This window comes from Condylura cristata, unplaced genomic scaffold (genome assembly GCF_000260355.1).
Source record: "Condylura cristata isolate star-nosed mole 26May11 unplaced genomic scaffold, ConCri1.0 scaffold00053, whole genome shotgun sequence".
NCBI lineage: Eukaryota > Metazoa > Chordata > Mammalia > Eulipotyphla > Talpidae > Condylura > Condylura cristata.
The window spans coordinates 288,443-315,719 of record NW_004567154.1 but is presented as its reverse complement, the minus strand read 5'-3'; the positions used below and the strand labels follow the sequence as shown (position 1 = coordinate 315,719).

At 48.2% G+C, this 27,277-nt stretch overlaps 2 protein-coding genes across 13 annotated transcripts in view; both read left to right on the top strand.

The window, feature by feature from the left end:
- The window catches only part of IQSEC2 (IQ motif and Sec7 domain 2), a 79,821-nt gene extending 72,906 nt beyond the window's left edge, over positions 1-6,915 (top strand). For 4 of the 7 annotated variants that reach the window (XM_012734303.1, XM_012734304.1, XM_012734305.1 and 1 more), the window contains 5 exons: positions 1,020-1,119; positions 1,636-1,797; positions 3,367-3,540; positions 4,016-4,065; positions 4,640-6,906. In XM_012734303.1, the coding sequence (XP_012589757.1) occupies positions 1,020-1,119; positions 1,636-1,797; positions 3,367-3,540; positions 4,016-4,065; positions 4,640-5,605 (1,452 nt within the window). In that variant the 3' untranslated portion in view covers positions 5,606-6,906. Of the gene's footprint in view, positions 1-1,019; positions 1,120-1,635; positions 1,798-3,366; positions 3,541-4,015; positions 4,066-4,639 lie in introns of all 7 variants that reach the window. The other 3 variants (XM_004694997.1, XM_004694998.1, XM_012734306.1) reach the window with 3 other exon arrangements.
- An 8,308-nt stretch (positions 6,916-15,223) lies between these two features.
- The window catches only part of KDM5C (lysine (K)-specific demethylase 5C), a 30,953-nt gene continuing 18,899 nt past the window's right edge, over positions 15,224-27,277 (top strand). For 2 of the 6 annotated variants that reach the window (XM_012734298.1, XM_004694995.2), the window contains exons 1-9: positions 15,225-15,946; positions 19,846-19,923; positions 22,319-22,441; positions 22,751-22,921; positions 23,317-23,451; positions 24,121-24,244; positions 24,355-24,536; positions 25,469-25,627; positions 27,158-27,277. In XM_012734298.1, the coding sequence (XP_012589752.1) occupies positions 15,797-15,946; positions 19,846-19,923; positions 22,319-22,441; positions 22,751-22,921; positions 23,317-23,451; positions 24,121-24,244; positions 24,355-24,536; positions 25,469-25,627; positions 27,158-27,277 (1,242 nt within the window). In that variant the 5' untranslated portion in view covers positions 15,225-15,796. Of the gene's footprint in view, positions 15,947-19,845; positions 19,924-22,318; positions 22,442-22,750; positions 22,922-23,316; positions 23,452-24,120; positions 24,245-24,354; positions 24,537-25,468; positions 25,628-27,157 lie in introns of all 6 variants that reach the window. The other 4 variants (XM_004694996.2, XM_012734297.1, XM_012734296.1 and 1 more) reach the window with 4 other exon arrangements.

Here is a 27,277-nt window from a genome sequence, read left to right as displayed (position 1 = left end):
TATCAGCACCCTGGTCTCCACCTACTCCACGCCGTAGCATTCCTTCCACCAGCAATATCTTCACTGCTAAATGTCCCTGAGGGGTAAGGGACAAAGTCGCTCCCAGTAGAGAATCACTACTTTAGACGAAGCCACTCTCATGTCCTCTCTGAACCTTACTGACCTCTGTGAAGTGAATCTAAACCCTCTGACAGGGATGAAATAGAAGGTTATGTGTGAAGTAGCCTAACCCAGAATAGTGCAGTGCCCACACAGGGCACCCCTTATGCCCTGCCAGACGCACGCGTAGCCTTGTGCCAGGCACTGGGCTTATGGAGGTGAATGAGGCTCATTCCTGTTCTCAGGGACCTCACCATGTGAAGGACTAAAAAAATGTTTTGTATCATTGTGCGCTATAGCCATCCTGAAATCAAATAATCTCCTTTTCAACTCCACTTGCAGAGTGTCTGAGGCATTCTCAGGCAGTATTAGTGGAGACCAGGATGCCCAAGTTCCTGATAAACATGTGGGTTTGTTGACAGGAAGACTTGTTCTCCCTGTGCACTTTATTGAGCCAAGACTGCCTTTGTGTGCTGGGTTCCATGGGGGTGGGCCAGCTACCCCAAACCAGGTCTCTGCCTCTTGGTACCCCGCCTGCAGCAGAGGACTAGCAGTTGCTTGGAGCTCTCTCCTCAAGCCTCAGGGTGCAAGGCACAGAACCAGCCCTTGGAACTCAGAAAAGGAGGGAAAATGTGTGTGTGGTGTTGGGACCGGCTTCCTGGAGGGAATACCAGTGGCTGCCATTAAAAGTTGTAAATGCCTGTTGTGCATCATCATTACATAAGGAACTTGTATTTTCTCCCATCTTTTCCGTTTCCTGCTCCTTGGGCTTCAGCTCTCCCCAATAGTGGGCATGTGTGTTTGTGGGTAGATGTCTGTCAGTGGTCTTGGGAGGGAAGGGCAACTTCTAGAATTAGATACCATGTGGAAATTCCCCACCCCAAACCCTGCCTCTTGTCTTTTTCCCACCCCTGCCAAAGGTCACCAAAATTTTCCAGAAGAAGAAGATCTTGGTGACATACAGCTTCCGTCAGTCCTTTCCCCTCGTGGAAATGCACATGCAGCTCTTCCAGAATTCATGTGAGTCCCAGCATTCCAAGAGTCTATCCCATGGCCCCCTGTGCTCATCCTGCATCTACACCCAAACTCCAGTTTGGGGACTCCATTACAACCGGGCTCAGATCTCCAGAGCCCCAGCTTGGTCCCCAGAGGCAGAGCAGTCCAGGTGGAGTATGCCTGGGTCTGTCCAAGGAGTCTTGGTCTGGCAGGGAATCACAATTTGTATGTTTCCTGGTGGCCAAAGAGATGGAGATCTGGCTTCACTTTGAAGGACTTAGCCAGCGCAGCTTTGTCAGGTGACCTGTGGGGCAGCAGACGCATGAAGGAGAGCCCCAAGGAACAGCCAGAGTTCAGTTTGCATTTACATCCAGAAGTACGGGGAGTTACAGGGTCATGACTACCTTTGGTGGCCAAAGGGAGCTGCTGAAGCTGCTCTATCAGGGAGGAGGCTGGCTCAGAGTTGGGTGTTAAAAATTCCTTGCATAAGCCACCTTGCTTCCATCCTGACAGATGTGCCGACCTGCCTTTTCCCCACAGATTACCAGTTTGGGATCAAGTTGCTGTCTGCAGTACCTGGCGGGGAGCGTAAAGTCCTCATCATCTTCAATGCCCCCAGCCTCCAGGACCGGCTGCGTTTTACATCTGACCTGCGTGAATCCATTGCTGAGGTGCAGGAGATGGAGAAATACCGCGTGGAGTGTGAGTAGCCCCGCCACATCTCCTTCCCCTTCTCCTGATGGGTGCCCTGCAGACACCAAGAGTCCTCCCCTCGGAGAATCTGACTTGAGGGTTACCTTGTCCCACCTTCCTACCCTCATCCCATGACCCCCTTCAGCCTCATTACCTCTCAGTCTCGGGTTCCTATTCCAATCCCTCATTGTCAGCTAACTCTTCCTTCTATTGAAAGGCAGCAGGGAGAAGAATCGGGGTGTTGGAGGTAGGACTCTAGTTTCAGGCCCCAGGTATGCTGCTTATTTTCTGGGTAAGCCAGGCAAGTTGCCTGGTTCTTTGAGTCCCAGTTTCTTCATACATAACCACTGGGATAATAAAATCTCTGTCAGAGTGTTGTGGTGATTCCATGAGTTAAGATTGGTGGAGAGTCCTCCATGTTAGTAACACGGTATTAGACATCCTCCATGTCCAATTAATGGTATCGCCCTTTCCAGTCTCTTCCTAGTTCCTGAGCTAAGTACTGGTGTCTCATACTCCTGACCCCAGGGGCTCCACCAAGTCATTTTGATTATACAAAATATATACATCTCATTCTTCCCAGTGCCCTCTAAATTTTCTCTTCTCTAGGCTAAGCAGTCACTGTTAAGTGTTAAATAGAAAGAGGGAGAAGACAGGAGAGGAGGAGACACACACGCACGCACGCATGCACACAGGCAGCACACAGCTTCTTAGTGAGGCCTGCACTGCTCCAGCATCTGCTCTGCTTTTCAGCAAGGCAGGGTCACACGCTTCCATTCACTAGATCCTGGAGACCCTGTGGAAGATTCAGAGAACAATGAAAGGGGGAAAATAGACAAACGTCTCTCCAGGGAGCTAGGGAGCTACAAGGAGACTGGGTGAACACGGGCTGAGGCCCCCAGTCTACATGCTTGCAGAGTGACCTCCACTGTTCCTAGTAGTATAAGCCTGCACAAGCTTCTAGGACTCCTCACAGTCTCGGTTTCTCCCTCTGAAAAATATGGACAATGATACTTAACCTGGGAACTCTTGTGAGGATTGAGTGAGGTCAAGTGTCACGTATTGCTGACTCATAATAGGGCAGTTGATTCTTGTTGGTTTCCGGCTCCTGTCCTTCCAGGAGCCCTGCGCTCTGGAGCAAGTTATCTGAGAACTGAACAGACTCTAGAAAGAGCCGTCGGCTTATGCTAGAAGGACCTTTTTGCCTTACCAGAACAAGCCACTATGAAGCTCCACTTTGAAGGCAGGGGTGGTTGGGAGGCCAGACTGAGAGGGCAGGAGAGAGTAGAAGTGAGAAGGATGAAAGGAAGGGGAATTGGGCAGGAGGAACAGACGGGGGACAAGAAGAGGACAGAGCCAGAGGGGGGGGGGTAGTGAGACAAGACAGTGTGCTGCTGGGACTTGGGAGATAGAGCTGAGGATTGGGCCAGCAGCGCTGGCTGTCCAGTGCACCAAGCTGCAGCCCTGGGGACAGAACAGGCAGGGAGGCGGGAAGGCCCATGGTGGGCCAGGGGCAGTCAGGTGGTCTCTCAGTCCTGTTCTTGACTTCTGCTCCCTGTCTCCCCCACTGCCACCCAGCGGAGCTGGAGAAGCAGAAAGGTTTGATGCGCCCTAACGCCTCACAGTCCGGTGGGGCCAAGGACTCAATGAATGGCACACTGGCCCGCAGCAGCCTGGAGGACACATATGGGGCAGGAGATGGGCTCAAAAGGGGAGCACTCAGCAGTTCCCTTCGAGATCTCTCTGATGCAGGCAAGTCTCTTGGGCCCCTGCCCTGTCTGGGGAGGCAAAGACTGGGGGTCCTCCTCTATACCTCCTGTCACGACCGCCAGCCTTTCCTCTCCCCGCCACACCTGCAAGCACCCGGCCTTCATCCAGAACCCTGGGCATCGTGCTGCAGGGGGCCTGGTAGCCAGGTCAGAACAGGTGAAGCCCAGGGGTGGGGCCAGGGAGTGTGAAGTGGGGCCACCGTTTTAGCCCCTCTCTCCGACTGCTCCCCGTCTCCTCTCTTTCCTCTTCTATCTCTCCAGCACCACCTCTCCTCCTCCACCATCTTGTCCTCCTCTCTCTCCTCCTCCTCCACTCACTTCCTTCCCACTTCCTTCCCCTCTTCAATGGGGGCAAGGGAATAGGGGTGTCTTTCCCGGGAGGGGCCCAGGCCAGGTGCCCAGCAGGGTGTGGAGGGGGGTTGCTGCTCTGACGCTGGGCTCCTTGCTTGTGGGTGCAGGGAAGCGGGGGCGGCGTAACAGCGTGGGATCGCTGGACAGCACCATCGAAGTAAGTGCCAGCTCCTGCCCCACTCATCCTCTGCATGAACCCTGACCCACTGTGGAGTCCCAGAGGAGGAGGGGACCTGTTGCTTCCCCCTGTTCCCTGCTGGGAGCCGTGGGCTGCCTCTCCCAGCCAACTACTCTTTCCATCTGTCCTCAACTCTGTCTGTTCTCACTCTGCCTGTCTCTCAGTCTGTCTTCCACTCTCCAGAGACCCCTCTCTACCCCAGGGCTGACTGACTTCAAGTAGTGATGCCCTGGGAGTTGGGCCATGAGAAGCTCTTACCTCCATGTCCTGCTCCTTGAGCCTGAGCAAGTCACTGTCTCACATTTTCCTTGCCTGCAAAATGGGGATGAGGAGGAGGCAACACTGACTCTTCCTCTCCCAGCTGAGGCTCAGAGGAGACAGTGGAGCAGAGCTCTACAAGCTGGGGAGCTCCACACCTGAGTACAGGACTGTGGCATGGTCTTCATGATGCCCTGGCAGTTCCTAGCTCCAGCCCTCAGGGACGGGGTGGAGTTTAGGGTTGGGGGTTTAGGACTTCTAGACTGGCCTGACTCCCCCCCCTCCCCCCTTCCAGGGGTCTGTTATTAGCAGTCCACGCCCTCACCAGAGGATGCCACCTCCGCCCCCACCCCCGCCGCCAGAGGAGTACAAGAGCCAGAGGCCCGTCTCCAACTCCTCATCCTTCCTGGGCTCCCTATTTGGAAGCAAGCGGGGCAAGGGGCCCTTCCAGATGCCACCACCGCCAACTGGCCAGGCCTCTGCCTCCTCTTCATCTGCTTCTTCCTCCCACCACCACCACCACCACCACCACCATGGTCACAGCCACGGTGGCCTGGGGGTGCTGCCTGATGGGCAGTCCAAGCTCCAGGCCCTGCATGCCCAGTATTGCCAAGGACCAGGCCCTGCCCCACCGCCCTATCTGCCACCCCAGCAACCTCCTCTCCCCCCTCCTCCTCAGCAGCCCCCACCCCTGCCCCAGTTGAGTTCCATTCCACCACCCCCCGCCTCAGCCCCACCTGTGGGGCCACATCGCCACTTCCATTCCCATGGCCCGGTGCCAGGTCCCCAGCACTATACCTTGGGCCGGCCAGGCAGGGCTCCCAGACGGGGAGCTGGAGGACACCCTCAATTTGCTCCACATGGCCGCCACCCCCTGCACCAGCCCACTTCTCCACTGCCCCTGTACAGTCCTGCCCCCCAGCATCCTCCAGCGCACAAACAGGGCCCCAAGCACTTCATCTTCAGCCACCACCCACAGATGATGCCAGCGACGGGGGCCACTGGGGGCCCCGGGGCCCGGCCGCCAGGGGGCTCCTATTCCCATCCCCACCACCCGCAGTCACCATTGTCACCACACTCACCCATCCCACCCCACCCCTCCTACCCACCCCTACCCCCACCTTCACCCCATACCCCACACTCACCACTGCCTCCCACCTCCCCCCATGGCCCACTGCACGCCTCTGGGCCCCCTGGCACGGCCAACCCACCCACCGCAAACCCCAAGTCCAAGCCAAGCCGGATCAGCACCGTGGTCTGATGAATGGAGAGAGCGAGCTGGGGGGCCCAGGGAGTTCTGGGGAACCTACGAGAGAGGGACCTTGCACCTTCTCTGCTTCCTCAGTTTTCCAAAATATATGTACACACTGAAATGTCCTCTTCCCCACTTCCTTCCTGCCTCGGCCCTTCCTCTAACCCCCAACAATTGCCATGGGGTTCCCTTACAGATTTGAGGATCCTTGCCACTTGAAGTCTGGACACCAGGCTCTCGAGCTCTGGGAGTGGTGAGGACCTTTCAGAGATCTTCATCCTCTTCTTCCTTCCTTCGTCCTTCTCCCCACCCCCCAGCTCTAGCTGGGTGGCCAATGTCATCTCCAGTCAGCTCTGACTGCTAGGGAAGGGCAGGGGCAGGAGTGGTGAGGACGAAGGCCTCCCCAGGGCCCCTCTAGCTGCACAGGGCTAGGAGAGAGCTCCGTGGAATTGTGGTCAAACCTCCCCTGGCTTGGCCCACACTCTGACCTCAGAGCCAGGCAACACACCTCCATGTGTCTCTGGGAGTCCATGGACCGTCAGTGTACTCCATGGGTAGGCCCCCACTTCTGCTGGCCCCCGATGGGGCAGTGCTTCCTCTCCAGAGCCAGTCTATGCCCTTTGCCCACTGGGCCCCAACCCAGGCCTCTTCAGCTCCAGGACCTTGCCTCTCCTTGCAACATTCTTACCCTGATCAAAATCCAGACAGGTTTTTTTCTTGGGAAGGGGTGGGGGGCTCAGGTCTGGGATGAGAAGGGCACTGCCCTCCCTCACCCATAGTGCATGCCCCCCCACTCCCTACACCTCCCCCACCTACAACTGAAGACAATGCACTTTATAGATATTGTCCACACACACCTCGCTGGGGCAGGGCGCCAGCACCAGCCCTGGGGAGAGAGGCTCCCAGAGGGCCATCATGAGCCCAAGATGTGCTTCCTGAGGCAGAGATTGAAGCCATTGGAGTGGGGCCTGGGAGCCAGGATGCCTGAGTCCTCCTGTCCGTCACAATCTCTGCTGCCTCTCTAGCCCTTTCCTGCCCTGTTTATTTATTATAAATATTTTTTTTACGTGCCCCAGCTCCTCCTCTTGCCCTACACATCCCACTCCTTTCTCAGCTCCGGCCTCCCTCTCCCCTCTCCATCATGGGCTGCAGTACAGACAGACAGACCCTGGCTGTACGAAGGGACCCCAGGGCTTGGGGGTGGGGATGGGCAGCAGCGGGAGGGCTGTTTGGAGAGGGGCTGGGGTTCAGGCATTGTCTTTTTTCCTCCTTGTACATAAGAATGTATATTTGATGCCGCATAAAAGACCTTGTGCTCACCTCCCGCCTCTGCCTCCTACTTACGCCCCCTGCCCCATGGCGGAGCCCAGGGAGAGAGAGGCCTTAGCCCAGGGAGGTGAGGTGGTACTGTTAGAAGCTCAGGCAGCTGGGTGGGCAACCTGCTTTGGGTGGGTGGGAGGAGGAGGAGGTGAGGGGGGCTTTTCTATCTCATTTTACTAACAGCTTGCATGACAGATGGCCAGGGTATGGGCTTTGCAGTTGGCCCAGTTGAAATCTTAGGGTTTTCCTTTGCTAGCCATGTGCATTTGGGAGAGGTATCCTCTCTGAGCCTCAGTTTCTTCAGTTTGGAACATGGGGTGATAAGTCAATTTCCACATGGAGTTGTGATGATCACATTATACATGGAGCAGCCAGCTTAGTGTGCTCAGCAAGTTAGTTCCCTTCTCTTCCTTCCATGGGTCTATTCTCACCCTTCCTGTGGCTGGTCTGGCCTTGCCCAGGCGCCCTCCCCTCTATTCTCCCCTCTCTGCTAGTAACCACATTCCTGTCCTTGAGGATAGGGGTGGGTGGTAACCTGTCCAGAAGGCCAAGGGCTAGATACCATATAAAAGTGCTGCGTATATACTTAGGATGTTAGATAACAGATCGCTGGGCTCTCTTTAGTTGACAGAGAAGGACAGGCCAGAGATGGGCAGGGTCTTTCCTAAGGCCACACATTCAGTCAGGATGGGGGTTTCTGACTTCTAGGCCAGACCCTCTACCAGCCCCCCGCACTGCCTCCCTATGAAGTGGACATATTTACAGCACCAGTGATGGGGTGGAGTGATCTCTTGGTTAGGCTCAGCAGAGACTCCAGAAGCAGCAGTAAGTATATATCTTTGGGACCTCCTTAGAATCTTGGAATGACCTTTAACATGGAATGTTTGATGGCATTACTCTTTAGCAGCTTGGGCCACTGTCTGATTTCTTCCCTGCATGCTTGTTTAAGGAAAGGCAGCATCTGGACCATCTAAGCATTTGAGGCCTCTGGGAGGACCATAACTGAGTGTTTAAAGAACTTAGACACAGGGGATCCAGAATCAAGTCTGATTCGCATCTTTGGTTCCTTCTTTGGCAGATCAAACTGGACTGCCTCTTGGTTGTTCTCCCTTTTCCTACCTTCTATTCAATGCTGGTTTTGTCTTCCCAAAGTTCAGCTTTTAGTACTCAAATCCCAGCTCTTTCACAGATTTGACTGTGTTGCCTTTGGCAAATTATATAGCCCCTCTTTCACCTGTAAATGAGGATCATGATCTTGCAGGGAAATTAATAGATACATGTGAAAAACTACCTCCTGCTAGACACACAGTGAATTGTTCCTGGCCACCTACAGAATCAAGTGCAAACTCCTTGTCTTGACATTGGTGGTCCTCCAACATGTGATCCCAGCCGATCTCTGTAGTCCGAATTCTCATTCCTCATCCACACCCACACTTGGACAGTCCCCCTGCTCACTATTCCCTGAAAAATTCTCTGTGTAGATTTCTAACCTCAGCATTTTATCTGTGCTTCCCCCATGATGCCCAGAGGTGCCCCCCCAACATCCCTGATGCTGATGGACTTAGAGGACTCATCTGTCAAAAATGTGCCCTTCATCACATTGTCTGAGGTCTTTCACACCATGATCTATCTTCCCTGCCAGGCCGTAAGTGGCTTGCTGGTGACACTGGTCTGAAATCTGAATCATCTCTGTTTAGAACACTGCCCAGCACAATACTTGACACAACACCAACAATGCTAAACTTTTTGTTGATTTCAATGAATGAGTGGTTGATTCTGAGCTAAATCTTAGAGTAAGTTATCTTTGCATGGGTGATATTGGTTGATATGACCTGTGTAATTTCTGGGACCTCCTCATGCTTCCAACCTGTTCCATCTCTTTCCTGAGCTTCCTTCCTCATTGCAGTCCCAACACTGGGTTATCTCTGCTCCAGCCTCCCCTTTCCCAGGAGGTTCACCTTCCAGTCTGGGGAGGGACAGTGCAGCTCTGTACCTTCCCATTTCTTTAAGGAACCTGAAGACAAGAAGCCTGTTGACTGACATCATTTAAAAGGTTATATAACCAATCTCTTTGGGGATGTGGGTGGAAGGAACAACACATAACAAAGACCAAAGATCCTAGAAACTCGGAGAGTTCTCATCTTTGACCTCAACCAATGTGATCCCATAGGTCTTTCTGTGATGATAGAAATGTTCTGTATCTGTGTTATCTAGTATGGAGACCCTCTAGCCACATTGCATTGATTGAATGATTTAATTGGCTACTGAGTACTTGAAATGTGGCTAGTGCAACCTAGGGCCTACATTTTTTTTTTTTAATTTAAATAGCCACATAGTCACCACAGTGGCCAGTGCAGAGCAAGACCTTCAGGAGTGGACAACCTGGCAGGGATAATGTCAACACTATATATTAAGAAGTGCAGGCCTAGAAGGAAGCACAGCATTTTGGGGAGTGTAAAGAAAGGGAAAACTCAATTAGGGGGTTTTAGCCAAGTTTTGAAGAAATGAGCCTGGTAAAGAAGGGTGCACGTCTGTGCGCTAGTGGATAGTGAGAAAGGAGTGGGAGATGGTGGTCCTGGCATCAGACACAGCATAGCCCAGAGCATCGATAAGGGCAGTGGACATATCCTCACCCCTCCTGCTCACAGGCTATCTCACCCCCACCTCAGGGAGACCTAGAGTAAAGCCAGGTGACACATTGGGTGGCACAGAGCCTCCATCATAAGATTACTGTTTTTCTTTTTGTAGTTTGGGAGCACCTTGTGGAGAGATGCATTGAAGTTATGTACAGTAGTCTCCCCTTATCTGTGGTTTCAGTACCAAAAGTACTCCTTAGAAGAAGATATTCTGAGGGAGAGGGTCAAATCCACATTAGGTTTATTACAGTATGCATTGTTAAAATTATTCTGTTTTATTATTAGTGTTGTGATCTCTTATGCCTAACTTAGAAGTTCAAGTTTATCATAGATAGATATGTGTAGGAAAAAACCACAGTATATAGAGTTCAGTAATATTTGCAGTTTTAGGAATTCACAGACATATCCCCCATGGATAAGGAGGGACTCCTATAAATACCCTGTAATTCCTAAACGTGCACCCACCACTTTTAGTACTCACAGACGATTGTCCAGGTTGCCAAATGGTGATTTCTAGATGACATCATTCTTTTGACACATTAGTAGGCTTTTCACTACAAGGGAGAACTTTCCCTTCGTTTACCTTTATTTACGTATAGCCTCAGGAACTCATGGTTGTCTCTTTTACCCAGTGAGCTCTATATAACCCATTAATATCTCTATTTTGATGGCCCATATGTCCTGGGTTTGGCCGGCAGAAACCGCTGAGTTGCTGTTGTGTCCCTTGGGTAGAGCCATGGTTCTTTGCGCACTGCTTTGTGTTCTGGCACGACCAGGTGCTCCATGCCATTCTGCACTTCTGCTGCCCCAGCTTTGGAAGCGGCATTTCCCAAGGAGTCTTGGTTTTTATTTAATGGCGTTTAGGCTCAGGGGCGGCGAGAGGCTTCACCAGAGACAGAGTGGGGAGCAGAACAGGCAGATCAACGAAGTACACTGCTGAGGGGAGCAGCGGGCGGGTCAGGAGAGGTCTGCCATGACATGTGGATCACCTCGGGGCAGGAGGGGATCGAACTCATGCGGAAGTGTCTTTAGCTTCTTTGTGTTGTGCTTTAACCTGCTGCGCCACCAGGGAATGCCTATACCTATATTTTAAAGATTTGCTCTTTTCATTTGGGGAAAGACTGAGCATTTATTGGTGATTTTCTAACTTCATCATTCTTTTAAGGAGAACTTTTCCTTTTCCCTTACTTATTTATATCACTGTGAAGTTAGAAATTTTTGTTTTACTCAGTGAGTTAGAATCTACCACCATCATAATTTATTTGGGATCATCATTATTTTGATCATATCACTTTACTGTTATGTATTAAGCACATAATACACATCTATTTCTCTCCATATCCATAATGTATATGTATACATATAACCATGAATTCATGCAGATACCATGATATCTTGAGGATTTTTTTATTTTTTAAATATGAGTTTTTAATATAACATAGTAGTTTAATTTAACATTATTTTGTGCCTTTTTTCCACCTCAGTTATAATCCCCATGGGCTTCCCATCACCAAATCACCTATGTGCCATCACCATAGCCCAGTGCACTTACCCCCCCCCATTTAAATATGATTTATTTTATTATCATATATCCTTTACATTATTGTTCACTTTTGTACAATGTTTGCTTTCTCCTTCTCAGGTGTAGTCACCATAGAATTCCCACCACCAACTCACCCATACACCATCACTATACTCCCCTGTGCTCTTCCCTCCCCAGTTCTGATCCCTCTCACTCCCCTTCCCCCACAGAATGTTTCTGATTTATAGTTGCCTTCTAATTTTTTGGTTATCATTTTCTCTCTAATCCCTTACCAGGTTTCCCTATATTCCTATATTCCTCCTATAAGTGAAACCATCTGATATTTTTCTTTTTTCCTTTTGACTTATTTCACTGATGTTGCTAGGAATAGCATGAGTTTATCCTTTTTGATTGCTGAGTAATGTTCTGTTGTATATATATATATATATATATATATATATACACAGTATATCTTCTTGATCCAGTTATCTATTTTTGGGCATTTGGGTTGTTTCCATATCTTACTATTGTAAATAGTGCTTCAATAAACGTAGGGATGCAGGTATCCTTTTGAATTGATGATTTTGTGTCATTTGAGTAGATTCCTAAGAGTGGAATTACTGGGTCATATAGTAGCTCCCTTTTTAGTAGTTTAAGGAACTTCCATACAGCTTTTGGTAGTTGTTGGACCAATTGGCATTCCCACCAGCAGTGTAAGAGAGTTCCTTTTACTCCACATCTCTTGAGGATGCTTTTTAAACACAGGATAGTTAGTAACTGGTCCTCACAGGGACTACATTATAAAAATGGCATGTGGGGGGGGGGCAGGGATAGATTCCAGAACAATTTAGGAGTTAGAACTCACAGCTCATACCTATTTTAGAGCTGGAAGAGACCCGATTTTACAAAGTGAACAAGTGAGGTAGAAAGTTACTCTCATCCTGTTCTTCCAGAAAACATGGATGGGGTGAGTGTGGTCAGGAGCCAAGCTAATTCTACCAGACATGGCTCAGTGTCAGCTCCATGCCGAACTCTCTTCTCAGCGAGCCAAGCCATCCAGAGTGAACTTTCTGGTAGTTCCTATTTTTTTTTAAAGATTTTTAAAAAAGATTTATTTATTTATTCATACTGAACTGGGGTACAGGCCAGAGGTGCAGGGGCAGTAAGAGGCTTCACCAGAGACAGAGTGGGGAGCAGAGCAGGCAGATCCATTAAGTACTCTACTGAGGGGAGCAGTGGGCAAGGCAGGAGAGGTCTGCCACACCATGTGTATCACCTCCAGACAGGGGAAGGAAATTATACTGAAGTGGCTGCCACTAGCTTAGCAGCGCTATGCTCTAATCACTGTTCTAACCCATTGTACCACCAGGGAGGGCCCTGCTTCCCACTTCTTAACTCTTCAGTGTCCAGAATTAGGTTGGTCCCTAGCAAGACCAGAGGGAATCTGTTTCCTGTCTATACTCAGGATAGTGCTAGACAGGATACCATGTAAGTCAGGCACTCAGACTGACCTACGTTTGAATTCTGGCTCTTCCACTTACTGGCCATGTGACTTGGATAAGTTTATACTTCTCTGAGCTTCAGTCTCCTCATTTGTTAAAAAGGAGTAATTAGAACTACTTCATAGCACTTGGCCCTTGATGCACGCCCATCATCATTATCTCTACATAAGAACCCTGTGTGGAAGGGATTATTTAACCTCATTGGATAAATGAAAAGAAAATCAAGGCTTAGGGAGACTGAGATGCTTGACAGATATCGGAGGGTGAATGTCAGCTTTAGGTAAGCAGGGACAATGTCTGACTTGATCACCATATATTCCTAGCATACAGAACAGTGCCTGGTGCATAGTAGAAAATGAATAAATATTTGTTAATGCATTGGTTCTATCTGACTTCAAAGACTGTATGCAATTTCCATGGCACCTTACATTTGTTCTTAGGTGTCTAAGCTAAGGACCTCAGAGAAGGCTATGGGAAGTCTTGGCTGAGTCCCCAAACTGGTCTCCTGACTCTTGATTCATGCTCTTTGCCTTTCACTGAGCTGCCTCCAGATAGAAACACCGAACTTCCTTCAGCCTAGGCATATTCTCCCACCTTCTTCATTCTCTTCCCCTTTTCTACCCAATTCCATTCCTGGTGAGGGCAAAAGAACATTGACTAGAAGCCAACAACTTCCTGTGTAACAGCTGGGCAACTTAATCTTTCTGGAACTTGGTTTCTTGTCTACAGAATGGGAAAAATCAACCTACATCTTTCCCATGACTGTGACAAAGATTAGAGGAATTAATTGATATGAAAGATCTGTGTGGGCTGTCAGATGCTTACACATGTGAGATGCTAGTGATTTTACTGTTGTTAATATCAACTTGCCTAGCTTTGTGTCCTGTCCAGACAGTTATTCAGTTGGTCCATTCACCTGTGTTTCTAGGGGCGAGGGACGAAGACTTCCTCTGATACCTAGAAAATTAGAAAGATGTCACTATTTACAATTGTTGGGATGAATTTCCTCACAAGCCAATGGGAGTAAAGATACCAAACATTAATCACTTCAAGTGGTACAAAGGAGATTCTTAATGAGTTTTGACATATTGGTTGCAGACACCTAGAAAAATATGTTAACAGATTCTGTTGGGGGCTGCTATATGCCAGGTACTGGACAACAGTCCTGCAAGGTAGGTATGTTCATCCTCATTTCAGTTTCAGAAGTTTGGACATGCCCAAGGTCACATAACTAGAAAATGGCAGAGCTGGTAGGACTAGAAGTCAGACCTCTCTGGCCCCCACACCCAGAGTGTGAGTTCCTACCTGTGTGCCCTATTCCCTCAGAAAGGATGTCTTTAGGTCCGTCCTGAAGTAGGCAGGATGATGTACCTGACTGGGACACTATGTGATGAGGAATAGTTAAAAGAATGACACTCTCCATTCCCTTAAAACATATTCGAACATATAACAGATGTTTACTATACATAGGAAATGTCTGCAAAGAGTATACACTATTTTCAGCCACTATACACTAAAGTTGCTCAAAAATACACATGTACTTTTGTTTATGCAACATTAATTTACTGTTTACCATGCTAAGGATGTATAAGCCACAAGGTCCCTGCCCTTAAGGAAGTTACAGTTTGATGGGGAACACAAAATAAGCACTTAAATCATGCACACAAATATTCTAATATGTGCACAGTAGGTGTTTAAACTGTACGCAGTAAACCCAGAACTGATGAACAACAGCTAATCCTCAAATGCAGTAGATGCACCTGCTGTATGAACAAATTACAGGCTTGATATTCATTCATAGCTGCAATTTATAATCTTCATATCACAATAGCTATGTACATAGTATGTACTCAAATGCATGATGGGGACTAAGCACAAATAAATCCATGTACACATATTTGATAAGTACACGGCAGAATCACAAATGGCAAGCAGAAGGTAATTCATGATAGGAATTGGAAGGCTAATGAATACACTGCTGTTAAACATCCAATAGTTATTATATTGGATATATAATATATATTATGTATTATATATATATTATATATTTTTATATATTATAAATATTTATATATTATAAATATTTATATATTATATATATTTTTTAATATATATGTATGCACACACACACGGTTTAATTTGTAGGACTACATGCCATAAATGTGCACACGATTAAAGTGCACACAGAACAAGTTGAAAGTGTTCATTAAAATGCTGATTGACAATGATTCTTTGAGGGTTAAGAATAGAAACTCCATCTGGGAGACCTGTACGCATAATCTTGGACGGAATAAATATTTCCTTTCTCTTCTTGGGACTCAGGATTCTAAAACCCATAATCCCCGGGAAGGAAGCACCCTCCTGCCTTCCTTCTTTCAAAGCCCCAATTGTATCAGCGCTTACTGCGGAAAGCCCAATATTATTCCCACCACCGGAGGGCGAGGAGAAAGGTTCTCCCGCAATCAGCGACCAGAATCCATCTTCCGTGTTCGCCCGCACCGGAAGACCCGGGAGGAGTGGCTGTTGGGGCGGGGCTCGCGCCAGCGGTGAGGTCATCGAAGGGGCGTCAGCTTAGGCCCAACACCAACAACGCCAGCTCCTCTTCCGGTAGCTTTCCATAACGCGCATGCGCACCGCTGGCCTTTAAACGTGCACCGCCGGTCCATCCGGAAAAAGGATCCGGCAGTTTAATTACAATCTTGTCCCTCCGCCGCCGAAGTGGACTATTTGCTCTCAGTCTGGGAGGTACTTTTGAGTTCCCGCTTCCAAACAGGGAATCCACGCCAGCCGGTTCAGCTCGCTCCCCTTGGAATGAGCCCTTCCTAGGCTTAGCGTCAGGCAAGGTGTACGAGGCTCGGAGAGACACCCCGCGGAGGGATCCGGTTTGTTGTGGTGAGAAGGGGGAGACGCTGACAAACCAAGATGGCGGCGGCGGCGGTGAAGGCCCCGGCGGTTGGGAGGTAACTGTGGTGGTGGTGGAGACTGCAGTAGTTGGGAGGCAGCGGCAGAGTTTGGAAAGAACCGAGCGGGACGAAGAAGCGGTAGCAATAACGTCAGCCTGAGCCTTTCAGAGCGCGGCAGCTACACGCCCCCTAGGCCCTCGGCGGGCGGCGGCCGCTCCGCTTAGGGCCTAGTCCCCGAGCAGTGTCTCGGCTTCACACAGCGGCGGCCGCCATGAGTCCTTAAGGGCGGTCCGAGCTCTCCAGTCCTAGGGCCCACCATGGAGCCGGGCTCCGACGACTTCCTTCCGCCCCCGGAGTGCCCGGTGTTCGAACCTAGCTGGGCCGAGTTCCGAGACCCACTTGGCTACATCGCGAAAATCCGACCCATCGCGGAGAAGTCGGGCATTTGCAAGATCCGCCCACCTGCGGTAAGGCCTGAGGCTGGTGGTCTTCGGAGGCGAGGACGGGGATGCAGAACCAGGGTTGGAAGGGGTGGAGAAGTCTGGGGTGGAGAAGTCCGGGGTGGAGGGCAGCTTGAAGTGTGGGGAAATTGGGCGGCGGGGACCCTTGTGAATAGGGCGCCGACCGGAGAAGGGGTGTTGGGGCCATGGTTCTCTCGTGGAGTGAGGTCCCAGTTTGACCTGGAATCAGATATCGACCCCGCTCCCACCCCGCCCTTCAAAATCATTCCTGGTAAGGTTCAAGACAGGGATGCCTAGTGGGCAGGGGAGAGTTCCAGAGAGAGGCACCACCAGCACATCTCTTAGTTACCGCCCAGGTCAAGGTTTCTCTAAAGGTCTTTTCTCCCAGTGTATAAGTGAGGCAGCCTGGGGTTAGTGGAAAGATCACAACTCTGGAAACGTACCTGAGTTCAAAGCTCCACTCTGCAGCTTACCAGCTGTGTGACCTTGGATAAGTAAGGTAATCTCTCTGAGCCCATGAAATGGGTCTCACGAATGGTTCTTTCGAGAACTGGATTAAAGAAGGGTCTGTGTCGTAGGCATTAGATAAGTGGTAATTATTGTGACTGAAGATTTTTTGATGTGGTCATTAGTTTGCCCTTATGTGGGTTGACTCATATTTACTCACACCCTGCTAGGCCGATCTATCTTTGAGACTACACAGATCTGGAATACCTGTCAGGAAATCAGTCTTACAAGGAATGTTCTATCTGGTGGCTCTCCTGAGATCGGTTCAGGGAGTTGTTCTCTTTTCCTTGTTGAAGACAATGTGGGGGACTTTCTTGCACATCAACGCCCCCACCTCTCACCCACCCCTCACCCATTTCTATGTAGAGGCTTGGACAGGTCAGCTTGTGGGTGGGTAGATCCTTTTCAGAAGATTTCTACTCTGCCGTATCCCAGAATGTAGGAAATCCTAGACGATGGGGCATTTTTGGACTCCCAGAAACTGATTGGAGCTTTGGAAGCCTGCCCCTTTTAGAGCATTTGATTCCCAGAGGTCACCAACAAAAGGGCATACATATCTTTGTTCCTAGGCCTGGCTTCAGGCCAGGAGAAGTCCCCCAAGGGCTAGGCTGCTGCCTTGCTGGCATGGTGGGGAACTGATATGTGTTGTTCAGTTGACCCTTTGGGTTCTAAGATCCGGAATTAAGTTTAGGTGGAACAGGATGGGGTTTTTTTGTTGTTGTTTTTGTTTTGTTTTGTTTTGTTTTGTTTTGTTTTGTTTTGTTTTGTTTTGTTTTGTTTTTTGAGTGCGTATCTCCTGGCTGAAAGGGGATGGGATATTTCACTCCCACCTGAGGAGGGCACCACAAGCTTCCTTACTCAACTCCGTGCTTTCTGGTGCTCAGTCACAGATCTAGGCTGGTTTCAAATGGATCCTCTGGGAAGCTTTGGGCTAGCTAATTTCTTTCTTGTTGGATCCTGGCCACGGATCTCTGAGGTAGCCTTGTCCATAGTGACAGTGAGTTGAAGGCTCAGGAAGGCTAGTGGAAGGGTGAGACTGGAGACCTGGGCAGCTTCAAGGGGCACTTCCTAAAGTGGTCCAGCAGTCCTGTGGGAAAGAGGTATAAATGACATAGGGGCTAGCTAGTTGAGGCCTGAACTTCCATTTTTCTGTCTTATTCCTGTCTGGACAGGCTGGCCTTGTACAGGTGTTACCCTCATTTGGAGGACTAAGAAGGAGGAAGGTGACATGCCTCTGGGGCGGGCAGAGAGTGTGAGTGAGTGTGTGTGTCTTGAAGGAGCTTATCCTTTGTTATGTGTCTTTTTGCCAACAGTGTGCTTTCCTCCAGTCCAAGAGACCCGGCTCTCTGGTTTTGTTCTGTTTTTCCTCTTGTAAAGTTCTTCCTAGGCTCCCCTTAGGCAGCTGAGCATTCTGGATCGAATTCGAAGTGCTCACCCAGGTGGTGCTTGGACCCAGGTTGGGAGGGTGGGTGCTAGGAAATTGGAGTTTTACCTGAGGAAGTTCTAAATTGCTAGACAGCTGATTGCTAATGTTGGGGAAGGTGAGTGGGAGGAGAGTGCTGGTATCTTGGAGAAGACCCAGGGACGCTTGTAAGTGCCTTGGTTTCTCATCAGGTAACCCACTTTTTTATACCATCCTGATAATAGTGACAACGTGAGTAATTGGCATACAGGCTTATAGGACTGAAGACAGGATGGGGAATCTTGTAGGTCCCAGGGAGAATCAAGCAGAAGAGTTTGCTGGACCTTCCACAGCTCTCTGCTGCATTCACAGCTCCTGTGCTAGTATTCTCACTCTGCTGTTTCCTATTAGGTTGCTTGGTGTTATACTTATATATGGAACTTGAATGAGCATGAAAGATGGATGCCTGGAGTTGTGGGTTTGAGCGTCATTCTGCCTGGGTTAAGTGCATGAAGAGGTGTGCTCTCCTGATGGGAGGCAAGAGGGCATGGGGATCTTGCCTTGGCTTGAATCATACCATTTTGCCACCTTTTGGGAGGGGACCGAGGTAGGGGGAGCAGTTTCACTGAACCACCAGTGTTTGCTGTCTGCTACTGCTGGGGATGGGGAAGAGAGGTGTCTGTGCCTGCAAAAGGAGTCCTCTGGCTCCTTTTCCTAAGTGTGCAAACAGAAGAGGCTAATAGCTTTTTCTTCTTTATTTACTGTGCCCCTTCCATACGTACACATGTATGTATGAGCACTGGTCACCTGTTACAGTGCAAAGAGCGTTGGGCTGCAGGTTAGAAGGTATAGATTCTAGTCTTAGCTCCACCACTAACAAAGCATGTAACTTTGAAAAAAATGTATTTCTTCTCTGAGCTTCAGTTTCCCCATTTGTAAAGTGAGGACTAGGTCATTATAGGCTCATTTTACTACCCCAGCAGGAATCTAGTCTCTGGTAAGGAGACAACTGTGTGGGAGGTTTTGGAGGGGAGGACATTGGGGAAGGGGCTCTTCACAGACACCCTTTAGTAGGATAGAACAAGTTCCAATTTGGCAAGACAGCATCTCCTCCACTTCTTTCATTTTTCCCTGACCTCCTCTTCCCCAAATCCTCTACTTGCTACCACAGTCAAGTATCCCAGCACTTAGCCACCAGATTTCATCCCCTGCATCTTCCTGTACACCTGCCAGGTGGATGAGAGACAAACCCACAGTCAAGCCTTCTAGATCTAATAAGTGCAGATTCTTACTCCCAGCTCCTTGCTCCTTCCTGCAGTGTCTGTCTCAGGCTCTTTAAACTGAAGACGTTAAAGGGCCACTACCTTTAAATCCTGCCAGAATTGGAGCTAAGCTACCCTGCATGTGTATTGTGTGGTGGGTCTAAATGATGATTCCTTTAAACATTTTTTTTTTGAAAACCACTGTAATATTTCCATATTAGCCTTGTGAGAAGGCCAAGTCAAGAGTTCATATTCCCACCGTACAGATGTGAAAACAGGTTCAAGAAAGTAAAAATCCCAGTAGTGAGTAAGTAGTGAGGCTAGAACATGAACAACCCAGGTCTTCTGACCAGATCCTGTGTGCTTTGTAGTACTCCCAGACTATGTGTCCTATAGCACATACCTAGGGAATGAGACTGTGTGTGCATTTAGAGAGAGTTTGGGGTCAGCTGTTTTGGTCCTGTCTCCATTACTTGAAATCCTAGCGCTGTGCTATTGGAAAAGATTTAATAAGAGAAGTTTCCCAGGTCTGTGCTTGGGTATGGACTTAAGGCACTGCCAAAGCTCTGTTGTGAGTTCTGTGGGGGAAGAGGGGTGGATTGAGTGTTTGTTAGAGGTCTGGGGTGGCCGGAAGTTTGGGAAGGAGTGAATAGGGTTACTGAGATGCTTTTGATGCTCTCTGTTCTTGTACATGCTGGAATAACTCAGCCTTCTTTTCCCCTCTACCCATTCAGGACTGGCAGCCACCCTTTGCTGTAGAAGTGGACAACTTCAGGTTTACTCCCCGGATCCAGAGGCTGAATGAACTAGAGGTAAGAAGACTAGTAGCTGGTGGTGAGGTTGGGAGAATGGATATCTGAGCTCTGATCCCACTTCCCTCATACTTTCTCTGGCTAAGGTACTTTACCCTAAGGCCATTATTCTTTATTCTGTGAAATTGCATAAAGCGCATGGAAGAAGCTTTAGAATTTTGAATATAACCAGGATCATGGGACATTTAGCAAAGGCTGAGGATGTCCCTTTCCCACAAAAGTTTACTACTGCTAAAGTTCCTGTCAAGTGACCTGCGTTACCTAGATTAACAAAAGGAAAATATGAGACTTGCTAAAACTCTTTCTAGCTTGTCCAGTTGAGTGTTACCTCTCCTATCCAATTTATCCACTACCCTGTGCTTCCTACCTTCCTGCCAGAGTAGCAGGTGAAGTAGATGGGTCGGAACAACACAAGAACTCTGGTCTATGTGTTGGGTGAGTTGATTACAAAGTTGGACAGGGGGTCAGGCCCATTGCATGGATAGGTAAGGTTCTCTCTTGAGACTGTCCTTATGTACATGAGAGTAGGTGTCCTGAAGCCAGGTCTCAGTAAGGACGTGGAAAATGTAGACTACAATTATGCCACTACCTCTCTGCCTCATTGTTACGTTTCTTCAACCCTTACTCACATGTCCAGGGGCAGAGGGAGTGTTAGGCCCCACTGAACATCCCAACCTAAAAACTTAGTTGTCTTCTACATGACAGTTTTGGTACTTTTGACATTTTGGGTCATACAATTTTTTTCTCATGCCATACTATCCTGTGCATTGTAGAATATTTATCAACATCCCTGGCTTCTCACTAGTTGCCAGTAGTACCCTTTCCCAGTTATGGCAACCAGAAAGGCATTTGGGAACAGATTTGCCTCTCATCAAAGAACCACTGTTCTAGAGTTCATCTAGGTGCTGTTCTGGTCTGAACAAAAATCATCAAAAATCATTTATCATAGAGATTTCAAGTTCCTTAAAGAAATGGATATGACCAGTCTTTGGGAATACATCTGGGGCAGGGTATCACCTGTCATGGGACAGGGGCAGGTTTACTGAGGTAATCGAGAGATAGTGTTGGCTAATGAGGAGCAGGGATGATGCCATGGTTGGAAAGCTAAGGAGTTTGGAAGCAGTAAGATTTCTGATCCCTTCCTTAAGGGACAGCACAGCTAAGGAACCATACATCGACCTTAATTTTCCTCATCTATGAGATGTCCCTTCCCCCTAAAGGGATCAGAGCAAGTAGTGAATAGCAATGAATAGCTAGTTCTTCTGAGAACCAGACCCTTTGACCAGAGTGTGGCAGTTGTAGACTTGGGGCTTTGGAGAGCCCTTTGTGGGTCTCTGAGGTCACTTGAGTCACTGAAATTTCAGGGAAACATGGCATGTACTTTGTTCCTAGAATTTTTAGCCTATGTTGGCTCCTGAGTTGACTTGGTGCCAGTGCTCTTTTGTTATACTATCTTAATTCTTTAGATCATTGTGTCTCTAGCATGTACGCTCACACTTCAGCTGTCATAAAACAAGTTTCATGTGCATATGAGATGAATGTGGTCTTTTGGAGCCTGTATTCTCTGAAACATGCCCAGAATTTAGATAGCCCCTTCCCAGCCCCTGGAGTTTCCATTGTCCCTACATTGTTCCTCTCATAAATCTACCCTTCTGGGCTAAGTGGACTAGGCAGTTATTTTATCACCTTTTTGAAATCAGAAAACAGGTTCCAGAGTAGAGCTGATTTGCTGGAGGCTATACAGCAAATCAGTGGTAAAGGAAAAGCTGAAACTTAAGTTACTTATTTCACCTCCAATCTCTTGCTACCTGCTGTGTGTGGCTTTAGGAAACAGCCTCTCTGTAAAAGATGGTGATACACAGCACTGTTGGGAGATTAAGAGAGTATGTGTAAAAGCTTTGTTTTTTTGTTTTTTAAGATTTACTTTTTTATGCATACAGAACTGGGGTAAAGGCCAGAGGTGCAGGGGCGGTGAAAGAATTCACCAGAGACAGAGTGGGGAGCAGAACAGGCAGGTCGATTCGATGAAGTACAGTGCCAAGGAGAGCAGGAGGCGGGTCAGGAGAGGTCTGCTGCGCCATGTGGGTTGCCTTCCTGCCAGGGATTGAACTCGTGCTGCAGTGGCTGTGGATAGCTTCATAGTGCTGTGCTTTAATCCGTTGCACCACAAGGGAGGGCCCTAATGCTTTGGTTGGACCTAGGGCTTACCCTCTTGACTTGAGGGTGACAGAGATGAGAGAGGTAGGCTAAGCACTGCGTAGAGTTTGGAACCCAGTTCATTGGGAGAGCCCCTAAGAGTGGGCTGCTCATATCCTTTCTCCTCCCCTAAGATTAGGCCAGAAGACAGAGTTAGGTGGAGGGGAAGGCCAGCTTCTTTGAGCCATATCTTCTCTAGGCCCAGACCAGAGTGAAACTGAACTACTTGGACCAGATTGCCAAATTCTGGGAAATCCAGGGCTCCTCCTTAAAGATTCCCAATGTAGAACGGCGGATTTTGGACCTCTACAGCCTCAGCAAAGTAAGAACAGGTTTTTCTTAAACTCCTACCCACCTCACTCCCTAATACTCCTTATATTCTGGGGGCTTCCTTGGCTTAGCTATTGAACCTCTAGTCTGCAATAGAAAGGGCACAGCCTGGTAGCGCACAAGCTGTCTTTAGAACTTCTTGGCATCTCTTGCTGCAATTTGAGCCTGAGTGGTGGTAGTGGGAGGTGGGGGTAGCTCCCAGTGAATGAGGGACCGGAGTTGTCCTCATTGCCCTTTCTACAGGTCTACTTCTTCATGTGTATACACACAACACATCCATGTTCCTTCCCACTTCTTGTAGATCGTGGTGGAAGAAGGTGGTTATGAATCCATCTGTAAGGACCGTCGGTGGGCCCGGGTAGCCCAGCGCCTCAACTACCCACCAGGCAAAAACATTGGCTCTCTGCTACGCTCCCATTATGAACGCATCGTCTATCCCTATGAGATGTACCAGTCTGGAGCTAACCTAGTGGTAAGAATGCCTGACTAGGGTTTCCCCTCAGATGCTGATTTCCACACTTGCTCTTAATGGAACTGGGTCAGTGAGCTGGAGACCTAAAAACCAGATTCCATCCTTTGAGTGGCCTATACTCTAAGGAGAGGTCTTTTGGGCTGGAGAGGTCTAGGAAGAGATGCAGTCTGATTTAGTTGGGGAAGTAGTTGGAGGAATGGGGTAAGCAAAGACATGAGAATTTTCAGTGTGTATTCTGGTGTTAGTGGTAAAGACCAATTGACTGGGACCTATTGGTGTGTGTCAGGGGGTTGTAACCACAGCTTTGGTTTGCCCTTGGGTGAGGCTAGCGGTATATCCTTGCTGTTGGGAACTAGGACCCCATGCCTTGACCCTTACCCCTGACCTGTCCCCAGCAGTGCAATACGCGTCCATTTGATAACGAAGAGAAGGACAAGGAATACAAACCCCACAGCATTCCCCTTCGGCAGTCTGTGCAGCCTTCCAAGTTCAATAGCTACGGCCGGCGGGCTAAGAGACTACAGCCTGATGTGAGTACTTTCCTTGTAAATTAGAGCTTTAAGATAGAGACATTCTTCACCCTCCCTCTGGCCAAGGCTCTGCTCTGCATTCTACTCTCCTTTCCCTTGGTTCTCTTAAGCAGTATTGTGCCTCTCTCTGGCTTTACTTTCACTCTTTACTCTCAGCTGAACTTATAAGCTGGGACTTGATCTGTTCAAGTAATAGCTTTTCTTGCCTACCTTGTTCCTGACTCACTCTGCTGAAAGGGTAGAACTCTTCTTTCTCCTTATATTTGTCTCCTAGTTAGGCACTAGAGATGTAACAGAGGAAGACAGGCACTGTTCCTGGGTTCAGTGAAGCATAAATTTAGCAGCTCTTATTAGTCATTGCCATTTATTGGTAGTGCCAAACTCGGTTGTTTCGTCATATATATTAATCCTCACATCCCCTTGTAACTGTAAAGTAGGAGTTAACATTCTTATTTTACAATTGGAAAAATTGAAATCCCATCTTAATTTCTTTCCAAGAGAGGGGTGAAGGAGGCATCTCACTTGCCCCTACTTTCCAAAAAGCAGCTCTGGCCCACCTATGCCTCAGCCCCCAGCAGAATCTCAGGTGATATATCGTCAGTTATTTTTCTTTTAGGATGTGGCTGTCTGCCCCAGATAGCAGTCTTGATTCATTTTCTTTTCTTCTAGCCGGAGCCTACGGAGGAAGACATTGAGAAGAATCCAGAGCTGAAAAAGCTACAAATCTATGGGGCAGGCCCCAAGATGATGGGCCTGGGCCTCATGGCTAAGGATAAGACTCTGCGGAAGAAAGGTAAGACCTGATAGGCTGGGGCACTGCCAAAGGTGGCCTCCCCGTGGGGGAGGAGGTAGGTTCCTGACTGTTCCAGAACTGTTCTTTAGAATCTCTCTCTACTCTCTTAGATAAGGAAGGGCCTGAGTGTCCTCCCACTGTAGTGGTGAAGGAGGAGTCAAGTGGGGATGTGAAGATGGAGTCAGCCTCACCCAAGACCTTCCTGGAGAGCAAGGAGGAGCTAAGTCACAGCCCAGAGCCCTGTACCAAGATGACGATGAGGCTGCGGCGGAACCACAGCAATGCTCAGTTTGTAAGAACCCATCCCTGACTACCTAATACTCTTAACTTCTTATCCCTTCAACAAGAATTTCCCCAGCATAGCACTGGACAAGGTTGCGTTAAATAGAAAAGTAGGCTTGGTGGGCCCTGTCCTCAGGTAACCCACTTAACTGGGGAAACAAAGCCAACTCAAATAGAGCAAGGAACAAGAAAAGGTGATCAAGTACTGTCAACATGAGTGCTAGAAGGGCTAACTAAGCTCCTTACTGCCATCCAGTATCCATTCCCTGCTGACCTCTAGCCTCTTGCCCAAACTGCCCACCTCACTTCTCTGCTGTGGCCACACTGAACTACTTGGAGGTGTGTTCATTTCTTTCTCTTGAGACGTGCCGTGCTTTCTCATCCCCATCCTTGGCACATTTCTTCTGCCTGGTAGAGTTTCCACCTCTGTTCCACCCCGTTGCCAGACTTCAGTCAGTTTCAAGTGTCATATTTTCAGTGAAACTCTTACTCAATCCTGTCCTTAATTCCCAGCTGATTTGAGTGCTTCCTTCTCTAGGCTCCCACAGTACCCTTTATGGACCAGTTTCTACACCGCCCTTAAGTTTCTATGTACATGTGTGTCTGGAGTACTGTATACCATTAGAACATGGCTAGATTTGTCACTATGCTACAGAGTTCAGCATATTGTTGAACCCACAGTGTTGAGTGTTAATTGAATGAATCAAAATGGGGAAACAACTGCTTTATTACCTCTTTTAATACTTCACTTTATCTTGGGAGAGGTTATATGCATGTAGTTAAACTTGTCATAACTACCCTATACAGGGCCATGAATGACCAGCCAGTGCATACAGCAGGTTTCTAATGGAAAGGACTGAACTAGGGTACTCTGGAGGGGCCTAATGATTAAAAAGGGGATAGGGCTTAGTTTGAGAAAGTTTTGCCTCCCTTCCCTGGCAGATTGAGTCATATGTATGCCGGATGTGTTCTCGAGGGGATGAGGACGACAAGCTACTGCTGTGTGATGGCTGTGATGACAACTACCACATCTTCTGCCTGCTGCCACCTCTGCCTGAGATTCCCAAGGGTGTCTGGCGGTGCCCGAAGTGTGTTATGGCGGTAAGACCTTCCCAGTCCTTGCCTGCCTTCATCAAGCCTTATTGAGAGTAACCTTCGAGCTCAGCCACAATTGTATGTTTCGGATCCCTGTGTTAGGGCTAGGCTGGGCAGAGCTTTGGGAGAAAGAGGAGACTCAGGCTTTGCTTGTGTCCTTTGGGCACTCTTACACCACCTGGTGAGGTAAGAGTCATTAAACAGACTGATGACATGTAGTCAGATACTAAATCAAGTGTTAGGAGCTCTGAGGTGTAGAAATTTAGAGGTGAGGAAAATAAAGTTAGTAATCTGGGGAAGTGTCAGGAATGAAATTTGAAGGATAGGAATATGAAGGAAATGGTGTTTTGTTTTAAGAAAGTTTAAACAAATTACTTATCTTACCACCTAATGATAACCAGGTAAATAGTCTGTTAATTATCAGGTATATTTACTGCATCTGTATGATAATTTTGAGCAAATTTGGGACCTTATTGTATATTTTCATTTATTACTCCTTTTTCTATATCCATGGATGATGGTTTTTTGGTTTTGTTTTGTTTTTTCATGTAGGGTCCAATGGGGCATAAAGTTCTGTTGCAATAGATTGGTTGCAGTGATGTAGGTTTTAATTGGAAGGAGTAGTCAGGTGTTCCAGACTTGGGGTGAGAGGAATGCAAGAGTAAAGGTCTACTCGCAGGGAATACTGAAAGCAGAGGGAGAATTTACCTACTGTAAGAGAGGCAACAAGGAGAGCAGCTGAAGCAGGAGTGAAGGTTAAGAGGTCTGGGATTGTCTGTTTCACAAGCCTTCTAGTTTCATCCAAATCCTGAGTGCTCATCTGCATTTCTCTGTGGGTTTCTGGAGAGTATGTGTTGATAGCTTTTTGCTTTGACTTAGGGAGTTGATTCTACTACTTGTAGAAACGTGCACACACAGATGAGGAACAAGGACCGAGGCAGTGTGTGATAGCCTTGGTAGTAGTGGAGGTTCCATTAGGGAATGGACAGTTTATAGGCTGGGTGTATGTATAGCTCTCATTTAAAACCATAGGTATACAATGAGGCAAAATGATGTTCTGTCTTTTGAGGTAGTTTAAAGAATAGGAACAGTGTATGGTTTGACACTGTAGAGACTCGTACTTCCGTTTTTTATCCTCCAACATACTTGAATGTTTGTCCAGTTTCCCAGGCCTGTAGTTGTAGTCTGGACATAGAAATATGCCCCTGAGCACCTTGCAGAAAACTCACATTTTTGTGCAAGAAGAAGAAATGGTAACAGAAGTACATAGAATAGTGTATTTGAGTCAGGGCCTGTGGTTCAGCAGTCCTAAAGGAAGAGGAGCAAAACCTTACTAGAGAGTGCCTGTAAGAATAAGAAGACTTAGGTGAAGTTGCAGGAGGAAAAGGTGGCACTCCATAGTATGCCTCCCTCGGTGGCCCTGAGTGTAAACCTGGGGCTCTTCTATGTCCCTATTCCTACCCCATATTCAGTTCCACCTTTGAGGATTCTCCACCTCTTTGCCTCTGCCTCGGTGACATGTTCTTTGGGTTTCAGGAGTGTAAGCGCCCCCCCGAAGCCTTTGGCTTTGAGCAGGCTACCCGGGAATACACTCTGCAGAGCTTTGGCGAGATGGCTGACTCCTTTAAAGCCGATTACTTCAACATGCCTGTACAC